The sequence below is a fragment of the Euwallacea similis genome, chromosome 8, assembly GCF_039881205.1.
Source record: "Euwallacea similis isolate ESF13 chromosome 8, ESF131.1, whole genome shotgun sequence".
Lineage (NCBI taxonomy): Eukaryota > Metazoa > Arthropoda > Insecta > Coleoptera > Curculionidae > Euwallacea > Euwallacea similis.
Window position 1 is genome coordinate 3625745 of NC_089616.1, and position 26975 is coordinate 3652719.

At 38.7% G+C, this 26975-nt stretch overlaps 1 protein-coding gene across 1 annotated transcript in view; it reads right to left on the reverse strand.

The window, feature by feature from the left end:
* Window positions 1–26975, reverse strand: part of scrib (scribble) — a 39943-nt gene that overhangs the window by 4869 nt on the left and 8099 nt on the right. The window contains exons 3-23 of the mRNA XM_066392613.1: window positions 26094–26383; window positions 25795–26043; window positions 24959–25136; window positions 24745–24899; window positions 24566–24692; window positions 23619–23794; window positions 20353–20509; window positions 20126–20298; window positions 18247–18420; window positions 14203–14299; window positions 11248–11549; window positions 10976–11191; window positions 10731–10919; window positions 10496–10672; window positions 9313–9933; window positions 7735–7845; window positions 7503–7682; window positions 6928–7090; window positions 6629–6861; window positions 6476–6574; window positions 6276–6425 (exon numbers count right to left, since the gene is read on the reverse strand). Coding sequence (XP_066248710.1) covers window positions 6276–6425; window positions 6476–6574; window positions 6629–6861; window positions 6928–7090; window positions 7503–7682; window positions 7735–7845; window positions 9313–9933; window positions 10496–10672; window positions 10731–10919; window positions 10976–11191; window positions 11248–11549; window positions 14203–14299; window positions 18247–18420; window positions 20126–20298; window positions 20353–20509; window positions 23619–23794; window positions 24566–24692; window positions 24745–24899; window positions 24959–25136; window positions 25795–26043; window positions 26094–26383 — 4217 coding nt within the window. The remainder of the gene's footprint in view (window positions 1–6275; window positions 6426–6475; window positions 6575–6628; window positions 6862–6927; window positions 7091–7502; window positions 7683–7734; window positions 7846–9312; window positions 9934–10495; window positions 10673–10730; window positions 10920–10975; window positions 11192–11247; window positions 11550–14202; window positions 14300–18246; window positions 18421–20125; window positions 20299–20352; window positions 20510–23618; window positions 23795–24565; window positions 24693–24744; window positions 24900–24958; window positions 25137–25794; window positions 26044–26093; window positions 26384–26975) is intronic.

Here is a 26975-nt window from a genome sequence, read left to right on the forward strand (position 1 = left end):
GCTATGGGGCAAATACGACTTCTCGTTCACCCTCGTGTGGTCTTGCGATGAAGGGGCCATCGAGGCGCTCACGGAGTCTGAGCCGCCTCTATTGGCGGCAGCTTGAGATGCCAACGAGTACTCATCTAACAAAGAGCCAACGCTATGCGATCGAGCATAATTAGGAGACAGTTTTTTCGCCTCCAACGAATCCAGATTTTCCGTGGAAAGTGCCCTGATTTGACTAATCAATTTATTGGTCAAAGTTCCACTGTCAACGTCTTTGTTGGGCGGCACGGCTTTAGGAAGGGTGGCTGCGTAGTCCTGCGTGGAAATGCGTTTAATAAATACGGTTCGGAGCAGCTGTGGCGTGAAAGGGCGCAACGAGACAAAAACAAGAAGCCAGTTTATACCAAAAATATATTTGCCATCGAAATCACATGGAATATTGGTTAGTTGTCGACGAGACATTATTACCTTGTCAAAATACATAAAATAAGTACTTAGCGTTAATATTTACCCTTGTAACATCGAATGTCATGTAACGGGGACCTATATAGTGGACCGATGTAATAATACGATAACAATTTTAGCTCTGTCAACATTAACATTTTTCTCTTTGATGCCTTTAAGGGGCACATACTTGAAATCTCTGGTAGTGGGAAACTGGTCGTGTTCTAATAAATTGCTAAACTTTATGAGGGTCTCAAAGGGTGGTTCTTTTTGGGGGGAGGGGGGGGGGGGGGGGGGCTTAACAAATTAACAGTAGCATTAACTTACGATATACATCTCATAAAACTCACTTTCTTATATTCTATAAAATGCTCTTTAATACAATGACAAACTGTTTGAAAGGAGAGTTGAAATGACGCGAATTGGGATATTAGAAATTTCCGTCAAAGCGCCTATCTAGGCGCTTCCCAAGCGATCACAATGTTACCTACATTATCGAACAAAATTAGGGCAACTTGTATTTAAACGTGCTACATGTTTCGTATTAGTCTGATCCTACATCGAGAACGCATCCGGGATTATACGAGGGCAGTTCCAAAAGTACCCGATCTGACATGCAGCTGGCGAATTTTTTGTCAAAAATTTGTCTATACTACAAAGACCTAACCTTAAAAAACTTATATCTAAAGTTTGAGGGCGCTACGTTGATTTAGGTTTGTTTTGGAGCCGTTTTTAGCGAACGCTTTTAGAGATTTTGCGAACATCAAAAAAATTCATCATCGATACGTGATTTAGTACTTTCGTTTGGTCTTAGTCCATCCAACATCCAAGCGGAGCTAGATTCTACTCTGGAGGAATCTGATCTTTCGTTAACAACTGTAAAATATTCACTGGCAGAGTTTAAACGCGCTCGTACGAGCTGCCAAGACGAACTCCGCAGTGGTGGACCCAATGAGGTTACCACTCCAGAAATTGTGGTGAAAATCCACAAAATTGTACTGGATGCCTATCGGCTAGAATAACGCGAATTAGCAGACGTGATAGGCATCTCAGAACGTACTGTACATCGCATTTTGACTGAGAAACGATATGAGAAAGCTGTGCGCAAGATGGGTGCCGCGATTACACACAATTGAACAAAGCGAAGTTTCGCAGCAATAAGGTTGAGTTTTTGCGTCGATTTATAAATACCTATGAAACATAGGTCCAACATTTCACACTTGAGACGAAAGAACAGTCAAAATAACGAACTCAAAGGGGAGAATCTGCTCCAAAAAAAGCGAAAAACGTTCCATTTGCAGAAAAAATGATGGATGAACGTGGAGTAATTTTTATTGACTATCTCCCTAAACGAAAAACAATAAACAGAGAATATTGTACAAATTTACTGCAGCGTTTGAGCGAAGAAATGGAAAAAAAGCTACTGCATTTGATGAAAAAGAATGTTTCGTTTCACCAAGGCAATGCACCAATCGACACTTTTGCCATCGCGATGGCCAAATCACATAACTTGATTTCGAACTTCCTCCATCGCACACCGTACTCTCCAGATTTAGCCCCTTCAGATTATTTTCTATTTCCAAATTTGAAAAAAATGGCTCAGCGGAAAGAGATTTACTAATAATGAAAAGGTGGAGTTCAAGATTGATGCCTATTTTGGAACATTCGAAACTTCTTACTATAAACAAGGTATAGAAGGCATAGAGTGCTGAGAAAAATGTATCAATCTCAACGGAGACTATGTTAAAGAAAATATGTATATTTTCCATTTCAAGAAATAATGTAATATTTTCCATTTTTTTTTGTGGTGTTAAGTCGGGTATTTCTGGGACTAGCCTCGTATCTCGAGGAATTTATTATTCTGTCGAACTTAAACAAAAAATAATTTACGCCTATTATAGCGATAAATCACCGATATTCATTTCAAAATCGTGAAGTTGCGGTTAATTTAAAGCATGATGATCGACCAAGAAAAAAACGAAAAATTTAGATAACCACCTGAAAAGGTTGAGTCAAACTAGACAAATACTGACACATACAGTGATTTAAAAGAAAGAAAACCTGCCAAAAAACATTTCTTTCTAAGGAAAATAGACACTCGAATGCTATTTACCTCTTATCATCGAGATTGGATGCCACAACAATGGAGAAGAGTGTTGTTCTCAGAATCCAAGTTTTGTGTTTACGGAAGTGATAGTACTCAATAGATATGTCGTCCAAAAGAACAAAGCCTCAACCTAAAGTACATCAATAGCACAGTAAAACACGGATTAGGCAACGTTATGGTGTAGGGTTGTTTCTCCGTTATCGGAACCCATCCAATTTATAGAATTGGAGAAAAAATAGAAAGATTTGTGTGTCATAACATATAGGAAAACGTTTTGTTACCCTACGCTGAATGGGAAATGCCCTTCAAGTTGATCTTTCAGTAAGACAACGATCCAGAATACATTGCAAAGAAGATTAAAGCTTGGTTTGCGAAAAAGAAAATTCTAAGTTTCGAAATGGCCAACCCAGTCTCCGGACCTAAACTCTATTGAAAACCTTCGGGAGATTGTTGAGAAAAAATCGCACCAAAAATATCACCAACCTTTATATTCCATTGCAAGAAATTGAAAATGCCTGGAACTCCATCGATGCTCAAGCAATTGAAGACCTCATTGCTTCCATGCCAAATAGGTGTGAACGAGTTCTTAAGAATGGGGGACGTTGGGCTAAATATTAATTTTAAAGCATGAAATGATGGAATAATAATTTGTTTACCCGGATAATCATTAAGTTGCTTTAGTTTCGTCACGTCAATGATGATGAAATTATATTCATTTTATAGCTATAATTTTACAAAGTGTGAATTAATAATCAAGTTTTAAAGTACTGTGTAATAGCACTATTTACGTATGGCATTTATTGATTGAAATAACCGTTTCATTACCAGTTTAAATTTTTCTTTTAATAAAACAGTTGCCCTAATTTTGACCGATAGTTTACGTCTAAATCTCCTCGTAGATAAACCGCGATCAAATTTTCTATCTGGGCCTTCTTCTGTAAGAGAAACGTTTCTCTATCCCATGTTTGCTCGCCCCATTTTCTACATACGTAACAAACAACGTGTTATAGCTTCCAAAAGGCACCACATTATGTAACCGTAAAAAAGTATGACATCTCCGTTGTTGATTATACTTCTTTGTTTTAAAAATACCTTCTTTTTAAATCTAAAGATGAACCAATATACAAGTACATTTAGCTCATTACTGATTAATCACACATAACACTGATAGTAGTTTTTGAAAGTATGATAATCTGAACTTCATTTCAGAGTTATTAGACAACACTCAGAAATTAATTGGGTGGCAGTAATTCAATATTAGAAAACCTTACCCTGACAAAAGGGACGCTATACCAATAATTTTAATACAGTTTGTACAGTCAGTTTTTGATGCTGAGTAGATACGATATGAACATCAATTATGCTACTATTTTCATAATTTTTATGTTTCTGCCGTCATCAGAAAAACCTGTTTACACCACAAATTCGCATGCATTTATCAGCACCATGTCGATTATTTTTACAAGCTAATATAACAGAGACGAGGGAAAATGATTATTCTAACATATTACTACTAGCAGTAACGGTAGTAAATAAATGCTTCAGCGTACAATGAGATAAATATGAGTTTATTTTCTGTACTTTCCTTGCTTGATCTGAAACAATACGTCAGTGGTAACAGTCGTTTTCCTTTGAGTAAGTAGAATAGTTAAAGTCATGCACATGCTCCATTGAACTTAGGCTGCTGCATGCGCTTATTATAACAGACGTCGAAATAATTAAAAAAGGCAAAATGTAGCTTTGGGTTATGTACAATTATTACACAGGTTTACAAGTGTCATTTTTTAAATTATCCAATTAATTTTAGATTTCGTTAATGTTGGAATATCCAGTCCAAAACAACGAATAAAGCGCATTCCTATTCACAGATATATGACGCAATGTGATCAATGCCTCAAAGAACGACCGGCCTAAATATGATTATTGCTTAGGTTAGTGTTTTTTTTCCTTCTCTGGCTTAGCGATAAGAGTAGTTAAAAAATCTAGAGTTAGTCTATCGCCTGTCGGGTATATACAATAACGATCGTTGATAATAAGAAATAAAGGTTTAATTAATTACGCCTACAATTTGATTTTTACTGTCACACCATTAGACGGTCTGGTTAAAAAGGACTATTCAACAGTTAAAGCTTTGAATGAATAACCTAATGCCCCAAAGTCGTTTCTCTTATTTATTTCGGCCGAAGTAAAATTATTGTGGTTCTACAAACGGCCACTCGCAGTGTCTCTATCGGACTGGCCAGTCGCCATGGACCCTGAACCTACGTTACAACGTTCAAGCACCTACGCGTCATTCCCTCGACCGACTTACGCTGCAGGTACGCCACGAAAATATTTTTAAAGTCTTTTCGTTGGTCAAACTCTATTTGCGTTTCCTATTGCTACCATTTGTAGTTTTCGAAATACAACCAGCAGCCCTTGTTAATTGTGCATAAACTCCACCTGTGTTTTACTACATCTAAGTCAACGTGGTAATCGTGCCATCCGATGTAAACAGTTTTATGTCCCAAACTTTTTGTCATATGGTTTATGTGTGGTTTTTGTATGTTTAAATGAACAAACCGAGCCCTTTTTTGCAGCCTTAGCTGGCACGACTTGTAGCGCGTACTGACTCACTGCCTGCGTTGTCAAATTTTCGCATGTATTTATTTTGGTATCGTTTAACACGAAAATCATCATTTTTTACCAACAAACCTTAGCTATAGTTAGGAAGGTTGTTGGTTAGTTTTGCACGAAACGGTGCATCTGAGACTGTGGACTTGGGGTGATCCGAACGTAACTATCCAGTCCATAATTCTCTTGACGGTCACTTTGCGGAATCTCCTCAGTTTCGCCCTCTGGCATACTTCTGGTCCCTTAATCTAAACCAATCATCGCACCACCAGAGTGGTTCAAATTTAAGAGGGAGGCTTAAACTAGAAATCCTATTTCTAGCCGATATATAAAAGGACACTAATTTCGGTTTCTAATGCTCAAATATTAAGGTAAACTTAACGGCTAAAACTATGTTATTATGAAAATCCAGATCCGCTTTTATGACAATAAGAAAAGTTTTTTTTTTTTCTTAAAAAACATTTAGTCATTTAGTCAATCCACTTCGCAAAAACTCACCAACTCTGCGGGATAAACATAGTCACCAACCAATATAATATTGAGCAACGGAGTTCTCTGTCAACGTGTACGATGGGCTGCCTATAACCATGTGTTACTTCTTACAGTATTGACTACGTTTATACCGTTAATGACCACTCATACTGAAAAGTTTGGAGTGACTCTTTTGAGTAACAAACATGTAAAAATAATTAGAGAAAATTAAGAATTTTTAAAACCATTAAATGGAATATTTATGAAGCTTCCCCATCCTTATTGTCATCAAAATTAGATTTAAGTTACTTTCTAATAAACTAAACCGCATTTTTTCCTATAAATTAATGCAAATTGATGCCGAACCTTAAAATTAGGGAAAGCTCTTTTTGTTGCTAATACACTTAATGCAACGTTAAAGGGTAAATATTCGCCATGCCAAGAAACAAACGGGGCAAACCAACCAAAATAGGTACACAAACTGAATGGGGACAACTAGAAACAATTAAAAAATGCAAAGCAGACGACATTAACAAACCAAAACACGGACAAGTCGGCAATTTGAGAGTAACAACACGACGAAAAAAAGCAAATTTAATCAGAAAAAAAAACTAAACAAAAAACTGGTTGCAGTTAAACAAAAACTACTTACCGTGGTGGGTTGCTGTGCCAACGTATGCTTGCTCATCACAATGGTGGTGGTTTTCAGCTCGGAATTGGGCCCTCCAGGTGATTTTGGGGCCGCGAGGTTCTCTTGCGGGCCTTTGGCCAACGTTTCAACAGCGTGTACTACATCTAACACCTTTCGAAACACATCAAACACTCATTCATGTCTTTGGTTCATATACCTACCTTCTCAGCAGGCGTTGGTGGTTTGGCTTCCACCAACGACAGATCGTCTTCGGATTGATAAAGGGGCTTCAGACGCTTTTCGGAATTTTCCTTTTCAAACTAATAAACATAAACTCTCAGTTTGAATTCCCAAACAATCCCGAAACAATTTACCTGTTGGAGATCTTCATCGGGGAAGTCCAGACTACTAACGCTCTGGGATCGGCTACTGACCGAACCGCCCCTGATCAGCCGCCCTTCAGCTACTGCCCGGTCAAGATCAGCTTTATCATAACCTTTGCAAACGATCATGTGGATGGTATTGCCGCACTGCCGAAGAATGTTGACTGCTTCTGCGTGCGATGCGCCTAACAGCGATCTGCCGTTGACCTCAATCAACCGCATACCTAAGAAATAAGGTTCAGTTACTTCCCTTTTTAACCTACAATTTTCGAAAACCTATCTTCACTCACCGGCTTTCAGACGACCGTCCCTACGAGCCGCTCCAACCGTGTTGATCTTAGAAACAAACACGCCCTCGTCGGATCTATCCAAGGGATTGCCCCTCTGCCCTTGAAGGCCGCCTTTGATATGCATGCCCAGTCTTTCTGATTCTCCCTTTTCTATTACTAATTCCTAAAAAGTTATGATTGAGTTAATAAATTGAAGCCTGAAGTCCGCGAGATGTTTTGCTTTGAACATTTAACAATTACTGTGGAAAAACATCGAAATGAAACGTATCAAAAATGTATACAACATCTACGGTCACACAACTAGACGCTACAACAACGAAAACCACCACACTCAGGCACGACTTACCATCGTATCTAGGTAAGTAACCATTAGTTGCTTGCAACAAAAACAACTTATGTAGAACAGTAACAAAGACGGGACAAAAGTGTCTTGAAATATAACCACAAGAATGTTAGAAGGAAATGTGTCCTGCACCGCAAGTTTATTGGTTAAAATATGTTTTATCAACAGGTCAAAACTTAAAAAAATAGGTCATATGCTCGTGAAAAACGTCCCAAAATTCCACCTCCCCTACCTGGTATCCTTCGGGCAGGGGGTCGTGTCTGACGGTCAAGGTTATACTGTCCGCAGGCCTCAGCAGCGCCATCACAGCGTCCTGGTGGCTGTACGCCGTTATGTCTTCACCATTCACTTTCAAAATCCTATCTCCCACTCTAAGTTTGCCGGAATTTGCAGCGGTTCCTCCAGGAACCATCTAAAATTGTACCTGACATGATAAGAGATGGGAGCAAAATACGAACGCTTACATGCGAAATAAATATGCCCGGCTCTTTGTCGCCGAACGGTATGCTTGAATGATCGACTCCTCCGATGATGCTAAAACCGAGTGAGCCTTCCTTCTTCGAAAGGGTCACATCCTGCAAGTATGTAGAGTTGAATTAAACAACCTTTTATTTGATTACGAATACGTTTTGGCCCTTGTTATTCCGGCATTATCCGAAACCTCACCAAACTCTTCAAACCATCATTAACCAAATTATTCGAAACTTACAGAGAATTTTGGCCTATAAAGTAATTTTTTAAAGTAGTCATATTCCTCAACTCCTAAAGAGTAAATTAATAATGGTTTCCAGCGAATTCTATTCTGATTACACTAGCTTATAAATGGTTCCTATATAACTAAAAACTATAAAATCTATAGCGGTTGGCAGTAAGTTATTACTTACTACTAATCAAGAGAATATGGTGTGTATAAGGAAATTGAAGCCGATGTGGGAAGACAGGATATGTGGGGGATACTATGTTTGAGAATATTACCTGCTTTGTTGTGGCATCTAAAGTATGACTGACCCTTACCCTTGTTTAGTACTATACCATGCTCAGATTAACAACAGAGGAAAACGACAGAAAGGATCTCAATGGGCGTGCAAAAGTTCGTATTAGTAACTACCACTACTACCAACGAAATTAGTAATAACTCACTAAAACCATCGAAACTCTTCTCCCTTTATTCTTGGAGTTATTAATGAGAGCAACTTCATCCGTCGAAATCTGCAACGGCTGCTTCATCTTCTCTTCATATTTCCTATTAAGACTGTTGTAAAACTCGTTTTTCGATGCGATGGGAAAAAAACCGAAACCGAACATTCTCATTCGCAGAAAGAAAATTTATTGTTTTGTGCTTTAAAGGAAAAATTATATCTAACACAAAACGTAGGATAACAAACATGCTTGAGCAAAGTAATTAAGTCGCAAGATTTACAGCGTTATGGGATATTTTGTACAGTCAAGGTAAACAAAGTTCATTGAGTAAGATTAGATGGTTGAATTTCGACATTTCAACGGCTGAGGTATTCGTATTATCATGATTGATTGTACTGTGTGTCCAAAATAAAGATATCCATCAGGAGGGCCTCATAAACTGTAATAGCTATGGACTTGGTTAAATAGGAGAAAAATTGCTCATTCAAGGGAGTAGTTTCGTGGTGCAAGCAGATCAACGAGATTATTTTTGGTTTTTCAGTTATTCCGAAAAAATCTAAATATTCGATTTTTTTTTAAAATTTTTCCCCCCTTTTGGTGGTGTGATGTCGGGAGAACGGGCTGGCCAAGGATTTTCCTACTGGACGCCTATCCATTTTCCAGGAATCTTCTCATTCTGCATCCATTCACAGTTTAATTCATATTACCTTCCTGCCAGGTTAATTCGCACCTCTCATTCTCCCAAAATTAGCCATGCACTAATCGAAAACGAGGAAAATTAATCGGTTACAGAGTGTCGAATTTATCTGAAAGCCTGTGAACACATATCACTACCAACCTACTACAAGGAGGGGGATTCTAAGGGTCAGAGGGGGAGAAGCTACACACCTCCCCCCGCGTACCTCAATGATGAGTGGCGCCACCAACTTATTGTCCGTGATGCGCGTCACCACTGTCTCCGTGAACGTGCTTTTGGTGATCGTCTCCGTCACTCGGCCGGGGCCAGTCGGCGCGGGCGGTAATTCGACCGTATCCGGTTTGCGGATCGTTACCGTAGTAACCGACGGCGCGGCGGGGTTGTTGCCATTGGCCGAGGAGGGATCGTTCGAGGGGGAATGGTCGGTTTTGGGAAGGAAATGGGCGGGGATCATGGCTTGGAAATCTTCATTGGTGATGGGCCTCGGCAGTACCTGTTCGTCACTCTCGAGCGATGACGTTGGAGTCGCTTTCTTATGATTGTTATTTGTCATCGTGGGAGATGACGATGAGAGGGGCGGATTCTGCTGCGCGGTACTGCTAGGGGGCAGAGAGCTTTCCGTGCTGCTTTGACTGGTCAGGCGGCGAGGAGCCGGCTTCGGGGGCTCGTGATTTAGAGGGGTGGCGTTTGAGCTGTTCAAGCTGGTGTGGCTGTGGAGGATTCCGTTGGTTTTCGGTATAGAGCCTGATTGGAGCTTTTCTTTGATTGCTGATGTAGGGGTGGTTTCGGGGGTCGTTTTATTGCTTTTCGGCTCGGGTGATTCGCTCTGGAATAATAAAATAATACTCATTCTCCTTGGACGTTCTATTTTTTTACGAAATTAACTCAGATAAAACTAGCCTGCGACTCCTTCCAAAACCCGGCATGTGAGATTAAGGCAATAAATTCACATTAAACGAGCCAATTAAAATCGCAGGACTACAAAAAATAATCCCTAACAAAAACTGCACTTCCGCTTGCTTCTTTCGACTCGATAAATCCTATTTAAACCGTGACACAATCACTTTCAAAATAAAATCTGGTGTATATATAACCGTTATGCAAAATACAATGCTCCAGTAGTATCTGCTTATTTAACAATCACTTTGAGCCAAATCCATCCGATATCTATAACTAAAAATCAATAATTATTATTATTAGCAACGGGGAAAGCATTCGGGCAAGACTCAATTCAACCGCATAGAGAAGGCTCCAAATGACTGCAGATTCAGAACGATTTTAATGGTATCACTTATTGATTATCGCTTGTCAAGGTCTGATAAATCTATCAGTCGCTGCAAATCAACTATCATTCTCCAAGAGAAAAATTAAGAGTGGATAATTATTACCTTTTTGCTGATATCACTTTCTACAGAACGTCTATAAGCGCTAAAAGGCCGATTCGCCATGTAACTGTTTGCACTATAGAGCCCGGTATAAGGTTTGGGCAGCCCGAATAATCTGGGACTTTGCTGCGGCCCTGGAGAAGGCGACGCGCCAGGCGGATATGGGTCGTCTATCGGGATCTGCAATTACGATTCAATTATATGAAATTCCTACGTAAGGACTTGTATCGGAACTAACCTCCCGCTCTACAGTGAGCCTCACGAAACGTTCGAGTCCAGTGAGAAGATTCACAGCCTGTTGGTGTGCTGCTCCGTTTAGATCCACTCCGTTAATGGAGATCACCCGATCGCCAAGGGCCAGTTTCCCGTCCTTGTGCGCGACTCCGCCATCTGTGATTCTCGATACGAATATTGCGTCCGAATCAGTCTAATAAAACAAATCAAATAAAAATAAAAATCATGTATAATAACGAAATAGCTCACTTTAAACGGCTGACTGCCCTTGCCCCCAGCTATACTGAACCCAAGCCCTCTGGAGTCCCTAATCAAAGTAGTATGTATCATAATCTTCTTCGTTTCCACGTTATTGTTTATAGGGGGCAACGGAGGCGGAGGAGTCCCGTGATGCACCTCCGGCTTGGACTCGATGCTTAACGGCTCCGCCTTCGGCTTTATCAACCTGCTCACTTCCCTAACCACCTATATAAAAACACCAATCTCCAAACTATTCCCACGTGAAAACACCAAAAACACACCTCTAAAACCAACGTTTGACCGCAGGCTTTCAGAACCTCCACAGCCTCGTAGTGTGACACATCCTGAACGTTGAACCTGTTCACTTTCAGGACCTTATCGCCGATCCTTAAGCCGGCCAAGTCGGCGGGTCCTCCTTCGGTTACCCGGGAAATGAAGATTCCCTCGTCGTCGCCTTTGAAGGGCGTGGACCCTCGACCACCCGCAATGGAGAGACCGAGACCCGCATTCGATCTTTCGATGCGGATCTCGTAATTCTCCTCGCGAACTTCGACGGTGGGTTCACTGTTTGTGGATTCTCCAGCTAAGCGAGGATAAAGTGATTTAATGCTACTATTATAGGGGGAAGTTAAGGTAGTAAGTTGTTGGGAAGTTCAACAAAAGTTTTATGACTCTTCAAAGTGATTTCTTGTGTTGGAAGTATTGAATATGCTGAGGTGCAATTTGAAGGGAAATTGCAATTTTGAGCAGCAAACAAGTTTCAATAAGTGCCTATATCCGGTTATTGAACACACTAATATATACATATATTATATACCAGGAATAGGGTAACGCATACATGACAAATGTGTAAATCAATAACAACAAAAGAACTACAATACATGTTGCGAGTCGATGACTGACCCAAATTGATTGCGCAACACGTTACAACCTTGAGGCTTGTTTTGTTTATGGTCTTACGGTCATTTCACTTTTTCTTTTAACGTATGCAGTGAATTGATCGTTACCGTTTTTCCACGATAAGTCTCGAAAAATCTGCAGCTTACAGTTATCAATTAAAACTCGTTATTACATCTGATTTCCTGTTCCATTAATTATATGCATTTTATGGCTAATTATGTGACATACAAATTTGCAAATTAAGTGCATGGAAGTTCTTATACACATCCGACTGTGACAGTTATTGCCGATTAACACAGTTCCATGAAAAATATTTTTTTTATATTCATTCATTAATCACAGGTCACTTAATTCCACTAATTATTATTATTGTAACTACTCATCTAGAACTACTATAATTCGATTTATATTTAAATTAAATCACGTATGATAATCGGTAGGTGATTGCTCAAAATATTTAGGAGCAATTGCGAACAACAAATGATAGACCAGTAGCGAACATACAGGCGGGCTGTGCCGAAGGGCTCATCTTACTCATAGACCCCCACCGAATATAAAATATTATTCTCTTTGATAGATTTTAGATAATCGTTTCATTTACTGTCAGGCGCAATATAATTCTCAAAAAAAAAGCAATAAACGCCCAAGAAGGTGGTAAAGTGCGGTTTTTTATTCGCCCTAAATGCAATTCTTGATATTGTGGTGAATATTAAGTTTTCATATATTTTTTTCACCTAAAGTTGAGTTGTTATTTTTATATGAAATGTTATTAAAATTGCCTATTTTTGACGCTTTTCGATCTTATGTGAAGAACAAATTCAAAACTTTGACGATACTCAAGACTTCGTAAGTTCAACAGGTTTCATTTCCCTGCAATTAAAAGCAAGCGTTTGCATTCCAAACAGAATAGCACATATAAGAGTACTTGCCATGCTGCCGTGATACGACATCAAAATAATACAAATCCCAAGTTAAATATTGATCAATGTCTGAGTCAACCATTACCACAGAACATGACGCCTTTAGCAAGACCACTTCTAATACCATAGTCTATCTACATGGGCGCACACATGCAGCAGGAATTAAATTTAGATTAAACATATTATTCCACGGTATACGAAACTTATAAACTCATACCTTCGCCGCTATCTCGAATCGTTCTCAATTTAATGCAAACATAATAAAAATTTGGTTTAGCTTCGCAGACTTTTGTATGACTTACCCTTGTCATACTTCAAAATCTTGCTTTTAGGCTGTAATTTCGGTGTTTTGGGTATTTCGGCGGGAATGTACCTGGCCGGCTCCTTCTTGTATCGCAACAACGTGGCCGATTTTTTGAAATTCTTAGGAATGGTGTCGGCCTTAATGTGCAACCTCCCCCCTCGCGACTCGACGCGAATTCGCGGCAATGTAGCGCTGCTCATCTTCCCGGATTAAGATGAGGACAAGAACGCGCCCCGAGGATCCGAACCGATCGAAAACTTACTAAAATATCGGAGAACTATAGGAATCAAGGTGGCATTATCTCCCGATAACACCTCGACGTGAATAACATTCTTATCGCATGTTATGAGATCGCGCAACAAAATGAATAATGAACGCCGCAGGTTGCCCGAGCTAGACTGGCGGATGGAGTTTAATTTTGGTTGCGCTTTAACTGCCGAAGGACTGAGAAGAAGCCTGCGAAGGTCGTCAAATCGAAGAAAGAAATGAAGCAAAGCAGGGGGAACCATTTCGGAACCGCCGCTTGTACCGCGAATACCTTCGCCAGGGAGAGATCGAGGAGGGAGGTGTGCCAAGACAATTGATGATGAAACACGAGGAAATGGAAGTGCTGGCTTAGGATGTAAGATGAAAATATTATTGTTATCTCTTTTTTTTAATGTTCCGCTTTGCTTTGGTCAAAATCGCTAAAATGGGTAACAAAGTGGTCTCATATCGAGGCAAAAAGAAGGTCTAATAACTTTCAAATTCACATACGTATAGCATTACATTTTCTCCTTCTGATTAAAACACAACACCGATTTACGGTTCACAGCAGCAGATGTGCGCTGGGTAAAACGCACTTTATCCTGTGAAAAATAATAAATCGGAGACCTTGTAGGATAGCAGATAAATTATTAATAAACCGTCAAACGGAACTCGTCTAAAGACATGTAGAAATTCCTAATATGTACCGTTTTTTGTTATTACCTAAACGTGGGTATTTAAGTTTTTATGTGGCAGGCTGAAAACGTCATTCAGGTTACTGGCACTGAAATCCACTAATTAGATGTAATTTAAGGTGGGAAGACGGTTCTTGAACGGTCATTAAGAAGAAATTATTTAATGCTTACCATGACTGCTTGCAGAACTATGGTCTCCTACAGACTCGATATTAGTGGAGACGCTGACTCGGTCAGATTCACTATTTTCTTCCTTCCTCTTGATTGCCTATATCATAAAAATTAGTCTGTAGGTGATTAAGCTGAACAGTGTAGACAGACATCATGCAAAAACCATCAACCACGATTAACCTTTAACCTCGATGCAACTTAAAAAGCGGATCGAAATTAAAACCACAACAAACGGAATATAAAAAATGGTCACGATCCTTCGAAGGCAATTCCCAAAAAATGCGGCCAAGAGATTTGTCAGATAAGTCGCATTTATCATCTAGCACGTTATACTGTGTGTATTTAAGCGCATTGTGCTGCACCGTGGACTCGGTTTTTAGAAAATGTCTCGTAAGTAGGTAAAGAGCGTGTGAAAAATCTATTGCGCAACCAAATATAATAATGAACAAAATGGTTCAGGCTTTTTGTACTGAATGCAGGGGCATTGTCTTCGCTACGTAACTGTATTTATAACAGACCTTCGTAAAAACTAGAGTCATTTTCCACAAATTAATATTTCCAACGCGAAACTGGTTATGCACGGTGCTCATTTTGTCATAAATCGATTTCGCCTCTTCGGCGGCAATAGAATCTTCATCGGGCTAGAGTAGACAAGTTAAGTCACGACTAGAACAAGACACACCGTGCAAATTTCGACCGCTGTGCAAAATGCTATTATGTGTTTTTTAGTGTACCAGAGAAATTTATTATTTTTTGAACAAAAAAGTGAATGTTTACTTTTTTAAGTTTAGATTCGCACAGTAATTCAACGTTTTCTTGACATTTGGCGAACGCTAATAGTCGAGCTAACATTAAACAGTTAATAGCAAACTATTCGGAGACATCAAATTCCTGCTACATTCGTAAGACCGTTTTTGCTGAAAAATAGTTGCAAGGAACGTGTGCTCGTTTTCTTGCTTATTTTGACTGGAAACACATTAAAACTAAATGGACCGTGATCACTGGCATGGTAAATACGTCACATTAATAAAGAAATGGGATAGATTAATCAATTTGTTTACACACTTTGACTTAGTATTCAGCTTCTCCATCAAAGAGCTTTTAAGAGCGGAATGTGGTCGCATAAAGAAGCTATCCACTGTGACAATCATTGTTATTATTAGCGTTATTAGATCCCAATCATGCTACTCACCATTGACTGCATACAATAAGTCCTAATAACGAGAACAATTTAATAATAGTTAATAAAAATCTTCCGGTGATTGAAGGCCACAATGAAGCAATAAAAACTGCTCATTAACAGGACAAATTTTTGAATATTTTACACTGTCATGACGCAAACATTTATTTCGGTAGATATCTTCAGACCTCTTCCGCCGTATGGTTATTATCTGACGAGGAATGTTCGAACGAACACACGAATTCAATCAATTCCGAATTGATTCAGCCAAAAACGAACAAAAGTCTGTATCAGTCGCTAACCTAATTAGCGAAATGCAATTGGAAAGATACTTTCCAAGCACCATAGGCTAACAATGATTTATTTGCAGACTTCTCGACTAGTCTAATGAGTCATTTAATTAGCAAAAAAAAATATTGAAAGGACGTTTACCGTATAATTTGCCTAGAAGAACCATGTCGAGACTGTCTTGAACCAATTTACGCTCTTTGCCGTGATAAATATTGATACAACCACGATATATGCAGGAAATGCTGGTAATTTATTAGGATGAAATGCGTCAAAAAAGGGAGTGCGGTTAGTTGCAGAAAGCACGACCGAGAGGCTGTAATGTTCGTATATAAGCGAGAGTACCAGTTCGCATTTTTTATTGGTGGGTTCCCACGTTTATGTACAATTTTATCACCGTAGAAAGTTTTTCTCGTGTCTTAGTAAAACCGTATTAGAGTCAGGGGAACCAGTGCGAAATACGACTCAAACTATTTGTAAAGGAAAATAATTAAGACACAGGGGAGGTGAATTGGCAACCACTTTCAGTGGCCATTACTCTTCCGAGTACCCCGAGGCGAGCCAAGAAAGCGGTCTCAACAAATTCCCCCATTCTTTTAAAAAAGCTTGTTCAAGTCCGAAAAAGCCACTCGGCTAGGACCTTTAGGACAAATTTCACAATTAATGTTGAAAAGCTTCAAACAGCTGCACAATACAAAACGTCGTGGCCATAACCTACAGAAAGGCAAACCACCGTCGTTCCTGTTCTACATACAGCGAGAACTTTCATGTCATAATCTAGCAGGCAATAAAAAGCACAAGTGTTAAGAATATCATTAATTTCAAAAAGAAAATATCGAGTAACGCGACCGCAGCCCGAGTTTAAACCCGAGTCACGGCGATGGCATTGTAGAAAGTAAATAAACGAAAAAGAAAAGTAACGCGACTTAAAAGGAAGTTAAGTATCTATGTATATTAAAAAGAGCACTGTGACATTAAGAACATTAAATCATGAAATTCATCTAGCATGTTCCGAATAAGGACAGTCGTGGCATATTCGAGATTTAGTAGCGGTTAAGGCCGAAATAATGAAATGTCAATTGGAAAGTCGATTCAACAATGATACAATTTTTGAGTAGACATCACAATGCATTCCGGGTGACGGGCAGAATAGCAATGGGAGCAACAGCGTTACTTTGTGTGCTGCAATAGTTCAGTACTATTTTTATGTACTTATTAAAACTTGCAGGGACACAAATCTTCCATTCAAAATCGTAACAACGCAATTGGAAATGTGGATTCCCACAGCTTAATTACATACAACTTCCTAAAGAAAAGCCACAAATTACGTTTAAGTTTTGAATGGGCCCAATTTGACTGAATCAAAGACCGTGAATCCCGAGGAAGTGTTTCGTGCGAACGTAACAAGCAATTTCCAACAATTAATTCATCTTAAGTGTGTCTCAAATATTAAGGCTAATTTTTACGCTATCTACAATCAATGCATTTCCAGTAAACAAATTACAGTTAACAAAGGTCACTTAAATGACTTCGAATTCCAACATTAATCCGACTCACAGTTACCCGCCTGACGTTTTCTATAGACTCCAATTTCATGCCCTATTGTTTCCGAGATATTGACCAGATAATGCTCAGTATGTGAAATCTGTTATTTTATGGATTAAACCTTTTTTTTGGGGGGGTTCTAACGGACGTTATCTGACCTCGACTATCGCAGCTCAGTTGTGAAGGGTAATATTACTTTCCAGTAACAGTTACTTGCTTTTTTAGCTAGAAAAGACGGCTGACTTGTTATCCCTAGTAGGCGCGTTTCTATGTACAACCGGGAAATTATGCAAATTGAAAATTCCGTTTTGCATGTAGTTCTTAATTGGTCGGCAAAGAAGCAGCTCTTTAACGGCACGAAGTTTAGTTAAATTGGCACAACAAGCAAAAAATGTTATAATAACCTTCACTATAATTTAGATGGTCTAATGCTATCTAGATGATCGACATCTTTCATAGATTGTAACCAATCATCCGCCGTAGCTATTCGGGCTAAACCACAAATAAACGTATCCGTTTCCTCGATCTTTTTATTCGTTCCAATAAATTATAATGGCTTTTTCTTAGGTGGATGCTGGCAGAAGTTGGCCGTAGAAATTGCGATTGTGGAAGCCAGATAAGAGCCATTTAAATCTATTAACTGGTTCATATTGATCTTTTATCGTCTTTACGGTTAATTTTACCGCCCGACATGCCTTGCAGGGTTTAAACGATGCACTCACTTAATTGAGATCTCTCCTATATTTGGAGAAAACCCTCTTTTCAGTTATCTACGTCATTAGTTTATAAAATACATCAAACATTCATGCACAAAATATCACACATGCTCAAACTATACACCACATTGTAGCAACTCGCACAAGTATTAATAAAACATATAAATAAAGACGAGTTTGCAGACGTCCGCTTAATCAAGGACCTTTCCGAATACACCCGAAGGAAACCGAGCATGACTACAGAAAAATTCATCCAGAGATTTTGAAATTGGGCCTTGTGCGAGATATTACAACACACGAAAGCATATTGTAGACCTGTGCAATGATGTCAGCCACTTTGTCCTTATCGACATGTGTCGTCACCCTCTTATTCTTAAGGTGGTGAGGCGTGTCGCGCCGATGCAACCTGGACTGTTTGCCCTCCTCCTTGGAGAGGCCGTCACTCTCGCCCTCTGAGGACACGAAGCCCACCCGACGCCTTAAGAAGTCCTACGGGGGAGAGAACCAAGACACCAGGGGGTCAGTAAAACGTGCACAAACCAAAGCCTGATTTACGATGCGCAAAATCGACCAAATTGTGATATTTGATATTTTGTTTTGTATGCATTAAAAAATAGTGGAAAAGGAAAATACGCGAATGGACAATAACGCAATTCGTAACACATTTGCTGTGGAATGAAAGGGTATTTTTGCTCAAGATTTCGCAACTAATGCAGAAAAAAGGCACAAAATGGTCGACTTCTTCCACTATTTTCGAGGGCTTGGATCGACGTTCTCACTCGATCATCGATCCAAAGTTGATCGCACGAGATTCTAGTGTACTCTATCGAGGTTTAATATTTAATGTCACAAGACATACATGGAGTCGCATTTTTTTTGAGCTGCATAATCTCAAAAAAGGTCACAAGTTTTCTTTTGCGCAGCGTAAAGCAGACTTTTAGGAAAATATTATTTTGTAAGTTGATCTACCAAGATGCGCAATATTCAGTTAATTATAGTACGCTATAAGGTTGCCACCCTAAAGCGTTGAGGTAGACGTAGCCAATCATCATGGTTGGAGACTGTATTTTCCCAAGTTAGAGTGTATTGTGGGTTGCCCATAACGGATGCGATTCGTCACAATAATGGCTACGTTTATACCGGTATGGTTATTCGTACACGCGCATTTCACATGAAGGGTGCATGCGAAAAAAAAGCTGCATTAGTATTGAGGAAATGCATTTTTTGGTGTTTTCGCATCCCATATTTGAACCCCTAATCTCACCCTTATATTTAATTTAAAAAACAGCATTTGAATTCAAGCTTCGAAGCAAATGTAGCCAATAAACAGCATGGTGATTGACTACTTGGTTTGTGGGTTGCCTACAATCAGGTATCATTTTCTACAAAGACATTTTTATACCGTTGGCGACTATCCTTATATATTACATCCTACGAGGAATAGTTGAAAATGTACAAAACTTAAAAGAGCCTCTTAATTTATTTAGATTTCTCTCGGAATTGAGACACAACCGCCGTATCTCTGCTGAATATTGGACATCTATAATGAGAAGATTAATGGATCCCGTCCAGATATGGCCATGTTCCTTGAGGCTTCGAAGTTAATTGTTTTTCCGCAATTATTCCGATCGCAATAAAACTAGGAAAGAGCCATTTGCTGAGCCGATAATAATACGGCCCGTCAATACGGTTCTCCCGAGGAAAATTTATATTGTTATTACAAAATGCAAATAACCGGGTTAGGAAAGAAGTTCAGTGCACGTGCATCTCAAAGGTTAGCATGCATATTTGCTTTTAACTTCAGTTAGACCTGCATTAAGTGGCATTAAAAAGCCGGGATTGTAAGGCATGTTTCAGCGAGAACAACGGCGTACTGACAAGGGGGGCGTTTCGCAGCTCTAAGTCATGAGCCGATAAATAATTGTGGCACTAGGTAGGCGTCCAGGAAACACAATCCATCTTTTGTTTTATATCGTCCATTCTTCGATTTAAGACTCTTATCCGCCCAATCTAAACTGTATAACATGGAGAATGCGAACGGGAAACGCCACGAAAAATCGCTTGTAAGTACTGTTAGGAGGATGTTATTATTCCACCGCGGGGCACGGGCTCTTCAGAAAGAAAGCACGACCACGTTATAATAATTATTATTACTGTAATGCAACTACCAAACTTTTATCAAATTGAAACTTACCTCATCAAGGTCTTCGTCCTGGCTAGGCTCGCTTTCCTCATGTCCATTACCCACGACAATTGGAGCATAATCTTCGATGACCTTTGGCAAAATTGCGGCCACCAAAGGGACGTTATTTTCTACTACCGGCTGTTGCGGCTGAGCGATATGTGGATTGATGGCTTCTACTGACACTACAAAATATAAATTTCAATGCAATGTAGTAAAAACAATTTTTATTTGCTCACGCGAACCGTCGTGGGTCATATTATTATCAACGAAGTCGGGACGGTGACCAAACTCCTCAAGGGAACTCTGTCCATGGCTACTCCCCTTGCCGAACAGCTTATGGGCTTTGGCTTTGAGCTCTCGGGGGTGAGGCGTGTTTTGACGTACGAACGGAGTCTGCAAGACAAATTATTCCACACCTGACCATGACGCATTAAAGAACCCACCGAAAAACACTGCATTACCGTGGCAATAATGGGTTTTAAACTTTTCTTTTTAATTTGTTTGTTGAGCACTTTAGATAGAGTTATCAATGCCCCTGAGGTTGTTTCCTCCATATGACGCATTGTCACGTTCATTTAATTTGAAGCAATTAAAAGATGCACGGTAGCACCGAAACACCGCGAACATGCTGCAACTTCACGAAGCCATCATTCATCTGTGAGTCTATTCATGGCATTCATTTGGAGAAATGGAGATGGATCGCGCAACATAAGGTGAACGGACAAAATTCGAAATGCTTAAAATTCTGTTGTTCAAGTCAATCATAATAAGAACTCCAAAAAAACTGCAATTATTATCAATTTATTAACAGGAACCTGAGTGATTCATCTAATTTTTTAAAGCAGAAGATTCTCTTCGATTTGTAAAATTTCCCAAGACTTCTGAGGAGTTTTCATATCTAAACAAACGCCCTAAAAGAAACCCACTGTAAAAGAAATATAAGACGAACCTCGACTTACAGAGAAATTCTACAGGTCTAATTTTTCATAATTCCAGCCTACGAACCATTAAAATAATAGCTACACTGAAACGAAATTACAAATCTGAAATGTAAAACAACTAATATGTATTTATATTCGTCTCGTACCCAAACCTTCTATGATGCAATGTAATGTGTGCGTGGTACCATAACCAAAGGAAAATGTGTAGGAGTTTTGTTGGATATACCACCACCCTCGCCTTTACCAGTGCAATTACATACAAAAGGAATGTGGAACGTACTTGCTTTTCTCACCCCTCGGTGAACCAAACTGGCGACAAAATGAAAAAAGCAAATACAACTGAATGACACCATAAAAAAACATCCATGCAAATAAATAATTTATTAAAAAATATACAAAATTTGTTAGTTAAAACTACATATAAAGTTTCTAAGTAACTTAAATATTCGAAACGTCCAAGTAATACTTAACAGAGGCACGTTCGCAAAACGTGTTACCACATATTCGAAACGGGAAATTATGATTGTTAGTACGGTAAGTGTTTGGTGTGAAGTTACATATAAATAAATTAATAACGATAGCCACAACCAATAATATAAGCATGCACTAAGAGTAAAGGGTAAAAATGGGGTAATTACCAACAAAAACCATTTGGTTAGGTAGAATGTTATAATGATAAGATTTTTGCTATATTCAAACTATGAAAAAATCAACAAGTAACATTAATAAAAGATATTTGCACCTAAATTTTTAACAATTAATACAACCGACGCCGAAGGTATACGTTAAGTGGAAATACTGCTTTAAACGATAAAGGCTTGCCACTCAAAGGGCTCAGTCTTTTTAATTTTACTATCAACTAACATACGCTATTTTAGCTTTGGTCTCTCGTAAAAAGTAAATGAGGTTAGTTATGGGTTGTTAACAACAAATGGGATGACAAACCTGTTGGAAAGGTTGATTTTTCTGTTTAATTGAGCTTTTTTCTTTTTTTTTGTATCCTAAACACCTAGATTTAAGGAGCTAACAAAAACAGGGCATAAATGATTGTCTTCAAACGTAAACGACACAAGGAGGAATTAAACGAACAAAACTGGGGATTAATGTTGAAAAAAGCAACGCGAATCCGTGTTTTTCATTAAAAGTTATTCTCGGAGATGAAATGTTTAAAACTGCACAAAATCTATTAAAGCATAGAACTTTTACTTAATTAAGAATCTGTCAGTGTTAAGTATATCTGAGGACGTGCTAAGTACTATGGACTACACGACTCCTATTTCTAACCTCGATTGGAAACCTGACTTATCTCAATAAAATCACCTCCCTTTTTCTATAGTCAGGACGGGAATAATATTCTCCTTCATATGTAGAACATTTGTATTTATATAAGACTTAGGTCTGCTTCTATAACTCAAGCTTAAATCGATGCAGAAGTTTTAACTAAACCCTTGATGTATATTTCATAATTTATTTTACTGTTTTACAAATAGCTTATAGCATCTTCAAAATATTTTATTGGTGGTAAAAGGGAAGAGTCTGAAAGGCATTAAAGCAAATAAACTATTTCATCGTTTCAGTTGGGAAAATCTCTAATTTTGATAAATTTGCCAGTTACTAGGTACAGTGTTATATTTGTATTTTACTTCAGGCATTACTTTTCATTCACCATGTTGTCAATGATAACGTGAAAAAAAATAAAGAAAAACTACTTTAAGACGTGACGTCGTCTGTGAGAAAAGTAAAAATTAAGTACATAGTATGCAGCAAATGATTGGAACGTATATATTTTGCTTCTAACTTATCTTTATAGTTGAAGCTGTCTTATATTGAAATTTTACTGTGACTGGTGGACTCTAGAGTGAGCTCTTCACATCTTAATTTTTGTTGAGGCGCCCGCAATACTTCGCAAATATTTTACATACTGCATAAATGGGAAATTAGAAATGTAGTCTATGTAATTTACCTATTAGACTAGACGGGGTAGTTTAAGCAGTCAAGAGGTGGACGGAATGAAATCAAAATCATCCCTAGCCCTTGAAACCCGTTATGAACCAAACTAAAGATGTTAAAAGAAAATAAAATTAAAAAATTTCAGGAAACTCTTATCATGTAGTCCATAGTATTTACACCGTCTTTGAGCATAAAAATTCAGATTTATTCTTGGAAAAAAATGGAAAACTAAACCTCGTGAACGAACACGTCATCGATATCTTTCAAAGTACTCAAACTGTAATAGCTATTTGTTCTGCTCAAAGAGCGCGATCTGGCCCGCAGTGAGCAGCACCACCGCTCAAGGCACCGCTCGCAACCCTCTTTGACCCTGTTGTAAATTGTTAAGAGCCACTCGACCGGCGTGACGTAATAGACCGACGACGTGGAAGTAGAAGGCGTATAATAGCTTACCTAGAAAGTAAGAGTTCTTTTTGTTCTCTGAGAATTTGGCAATAATGATTATTGGAAAACTAACGGGTGACTACTACTAAAATTAGTAGGTCCAGAACTGCAGGTTTTTAAATGTGTTTCTGTCCGTTCGGTTGCGGGTTAATCTAACATCGACTCACCTCTTTGTTTTCCTGGTCCTGGGGATCGGTAAACTTGACGCTGTGCGTCCGACTCGCCTCGTGCTCCTGCCAGTCGTCAGAGACGTCGTCCTTGGTACTGGACGCTGTGATACGGGACAAAGTGCCATTACTCAAACCGGCGTTCACGTCGCAACGGTATAAGCGGCCATCGGAAGCTGGTGCGCACATAAAAAGAAAAGGGGCAGGGTGCAGGACGCAGATACATAAAGCGGAAAACAGCTAAGCTACGTGTACAAATAAACGTGAAGGAACTCTAGAGGTTTGAGAAGGGGTGTTCCACGTTCATATGGTGCGGCAATAAAAGAAAGTTATCAAACGGTTTTTTATAATATTTTTTACTAATACACAAATAAAACTACTTTACACAAGCATAAAAATAATAGCGCACTCATTGCTTTTTATAACTAAAACCAAGCTATTTCATTGGTTTTAAAAATATCAAAACTGCCAAACAGGAATAAAACTGCAATGTCATTTTTACGCTCATAAGGATCTACCTTTCAGATTCTTTTCTAGAAATTTTGACGTAACCCATCAAAAATACAAGTTAAATTAAGAATAACATTCGTGGTAGCCTACTATTGAGCATATGAATTGATGATCAATTGGTATTCACCATATTGTAAAGAAATTTTGTTCACATTCTTGATAGAATAGTGAAAAATTAGATTTAATTCACGTTAGTTAATTTTTCGGGAATATAATTAAGAAATTTAAGTAACCTATCCTTCAGAATTTTTCAAAATAATATATTAACTCTGAATCGAAATTAGCAACAGTCCACAACCAAAAATATTTTATGGTTTCCTTAGGCAATATTTTAGTGGAAAACTATTACTGCTTAATTAAACCCTTTGCTATCACGTGCAAAAAACACAGCATAGTGCAACAACACAACATACAGGACACAACGTCACGAAACTTACTTATAACGGGTTGATATTCCTGCTGAGGCAACAGAAAGCAAGTGAGCACCGTTTTCCCTGTATCCGGGTCTGTGTCAGTCTGGAACGTCAACAACGGCTGTGCCTGGTTATCACTCAGCCAAACAGCCTGTAATTTTGAGGCTACAAAAATCGGAAATTTACCCAAAAAATCGACAAACCTTTAATCTTAGCTGTAGCAGGGTGTGCGGCAAATAGGGAAGCCTGTTGCCGGATACGTCCAACACGTGCAACCTTTTGCAATCACCCAAACTGTCAGGTAACATTGTCAGTCTATTGTCTCGCAAACTTAATACGCCTAATTCACATAAATTGCCTGGAAATTATATATTTTTATTTTGTATAAAAGCGGTGTTGAAAATCAAAATCACTTACCTATTTCATCAGGTATACTTGTCAAACTATTCCTATCTACATTTAAGTTAGTTAACTTAACCAGTTTGCCTATTTCAATAGGCAACTCACTAAGGAAATTTTCCGTTAAGATAAGCTCTTGTAAGTTGTGGCAGCAGCCGATATTGGAATTTAACGAGGTAAGTCTATTTTGGTCGACCTAAAAGGAATAATTGTTTAATAGAAGCGTAAAGAAAAATTATTGTTTAGTGGAGTCAATAATACATAAAACAATATTTATGGACATAGAGGGAAATTCTACCTTCTGATCTTCTCTAGATTCTTTAATTAAAGTAAACCACATGTTTGCGCTAGATCGCGCAAAAACCTATAACAATATGCCATTAAGTAAACCGTGTGAACCTCGAAAAAAATATGCCCACAATGGACTTGTTAACTCTACAACAAATTAGGAAAAAGCCAAGGAAGGAAGTCAAGAGTGAAAAGAAACGTCCGTGAAATGAACTTGAGCTGCGGCATTAATGAAAGGTATCATGATATTGCAAGTGCAACTTGGAAATTGCGTTTGCTACCGTCTCTTTTTGGGTGATAATCGACGTAACTCATTAGCGATAAAAGGCCACTTCAAACATTGCAAAGATGTGATGAGGCCTGAATTCCTATTAATAAACCTACCTATCATTTGAACCAAAATTACGAAAATAACAAACATAATAGGAATTAAATTGCGCTAAGGTAATAACGATAAGAAACAACGATAAAAGTTAGTTTATGGCATTTTCCCCTTATCTCAACGACTGTTGAGGATAACACCACGTAAACACACCTCGAGTTTTTATGTTAAATATGTAACCTACCTTAAGAATAGTAAGTTTCTCTAATTTGCCAATTCCATCGGGCAAAGTCTCTAAAACGTTTTGTGATAAATGGAGATCCGTCAGACTTTCCAGGCCAGCGATTCCCTCGGGTAAATATTCCAGCCTATTTTCGCTCAAATCCAGACAGCTCAAATTTTGTAATTGGCCGATTTCGCCGGGAAGAGCCTGTAACTGGTTGTGATCCAGCCATAACTCCTGCAAGGCCGGTAGTTTCCCTATGTGTCCAGGCTAAAAGGAGAAACTAATTCAACTGCCAACACGCTAAAAAGGAAACCCACCAATTCCTCGATTTCATTATCTCCCAGATCCAGCCGTTCCAAATTAACCAGCTGACTGAACGAGGCCGGCAATTCTTTCAGTAAATTCTCCCGTAGTTCAAGAGATGTGAGCGATACCAGCTGTCCGAAATCGAGTGGCAGATTGGTCAGTGACATATCATTGAGTCCCAAAGTTGTTAGCGACCTCAGTTCAGGAAACGTAGTCGGCAGCCTGGCAATGGGATTCGAGCTGAAGTCGGCAACCCGCAAACATTGGAGGTGGCCAATGCCTTCGGGTATTTCGGGAATGTCTGGAAGTTACACAAAAATCCAAATTTATAAACGAAATAAATCAATTTTAAATACCCGCATTCAAATTCCAATAAGTAATCGGAAGCAAACTCGCATATTTAACAGTTTTCAAGATGTCTGTTCTTAGATACGATTTTGTTGGCACTTTTTAATGAAGAAAATTTGCTTTCTTTACTAGCGAAATTCTCGTTTACCACCACTGTCGCAACGTCATTCGTTAAAAATCATCCAGCGCTACCTCTGCCGAGAGTTTTTTGTTCAATTTGTAAAAATTGATATTCCCATTATTGATATTCAATTATGAGTAATACAATGATTGAAATTGGAATTTGAACTTTGGAATAAAAGATAAATCCACCTTTTTCCAAAATCGAATTAGCGATGGATATCGCTAGCTCGATCGATTTCACTATTAAAACTAATCGTATAAACTACTTAGTACTTCCAGGGTGCACAAAACCAAATAAAACCGTTTTCGAAAATCTATCCACTAATTTGTCAAGAAATCCTCTTGCAATTGTACATTTCTGATACTGCAAATTGCCAAACATTTCCTAATTAAATTACCTATTGTTATGGCACCAATCATGT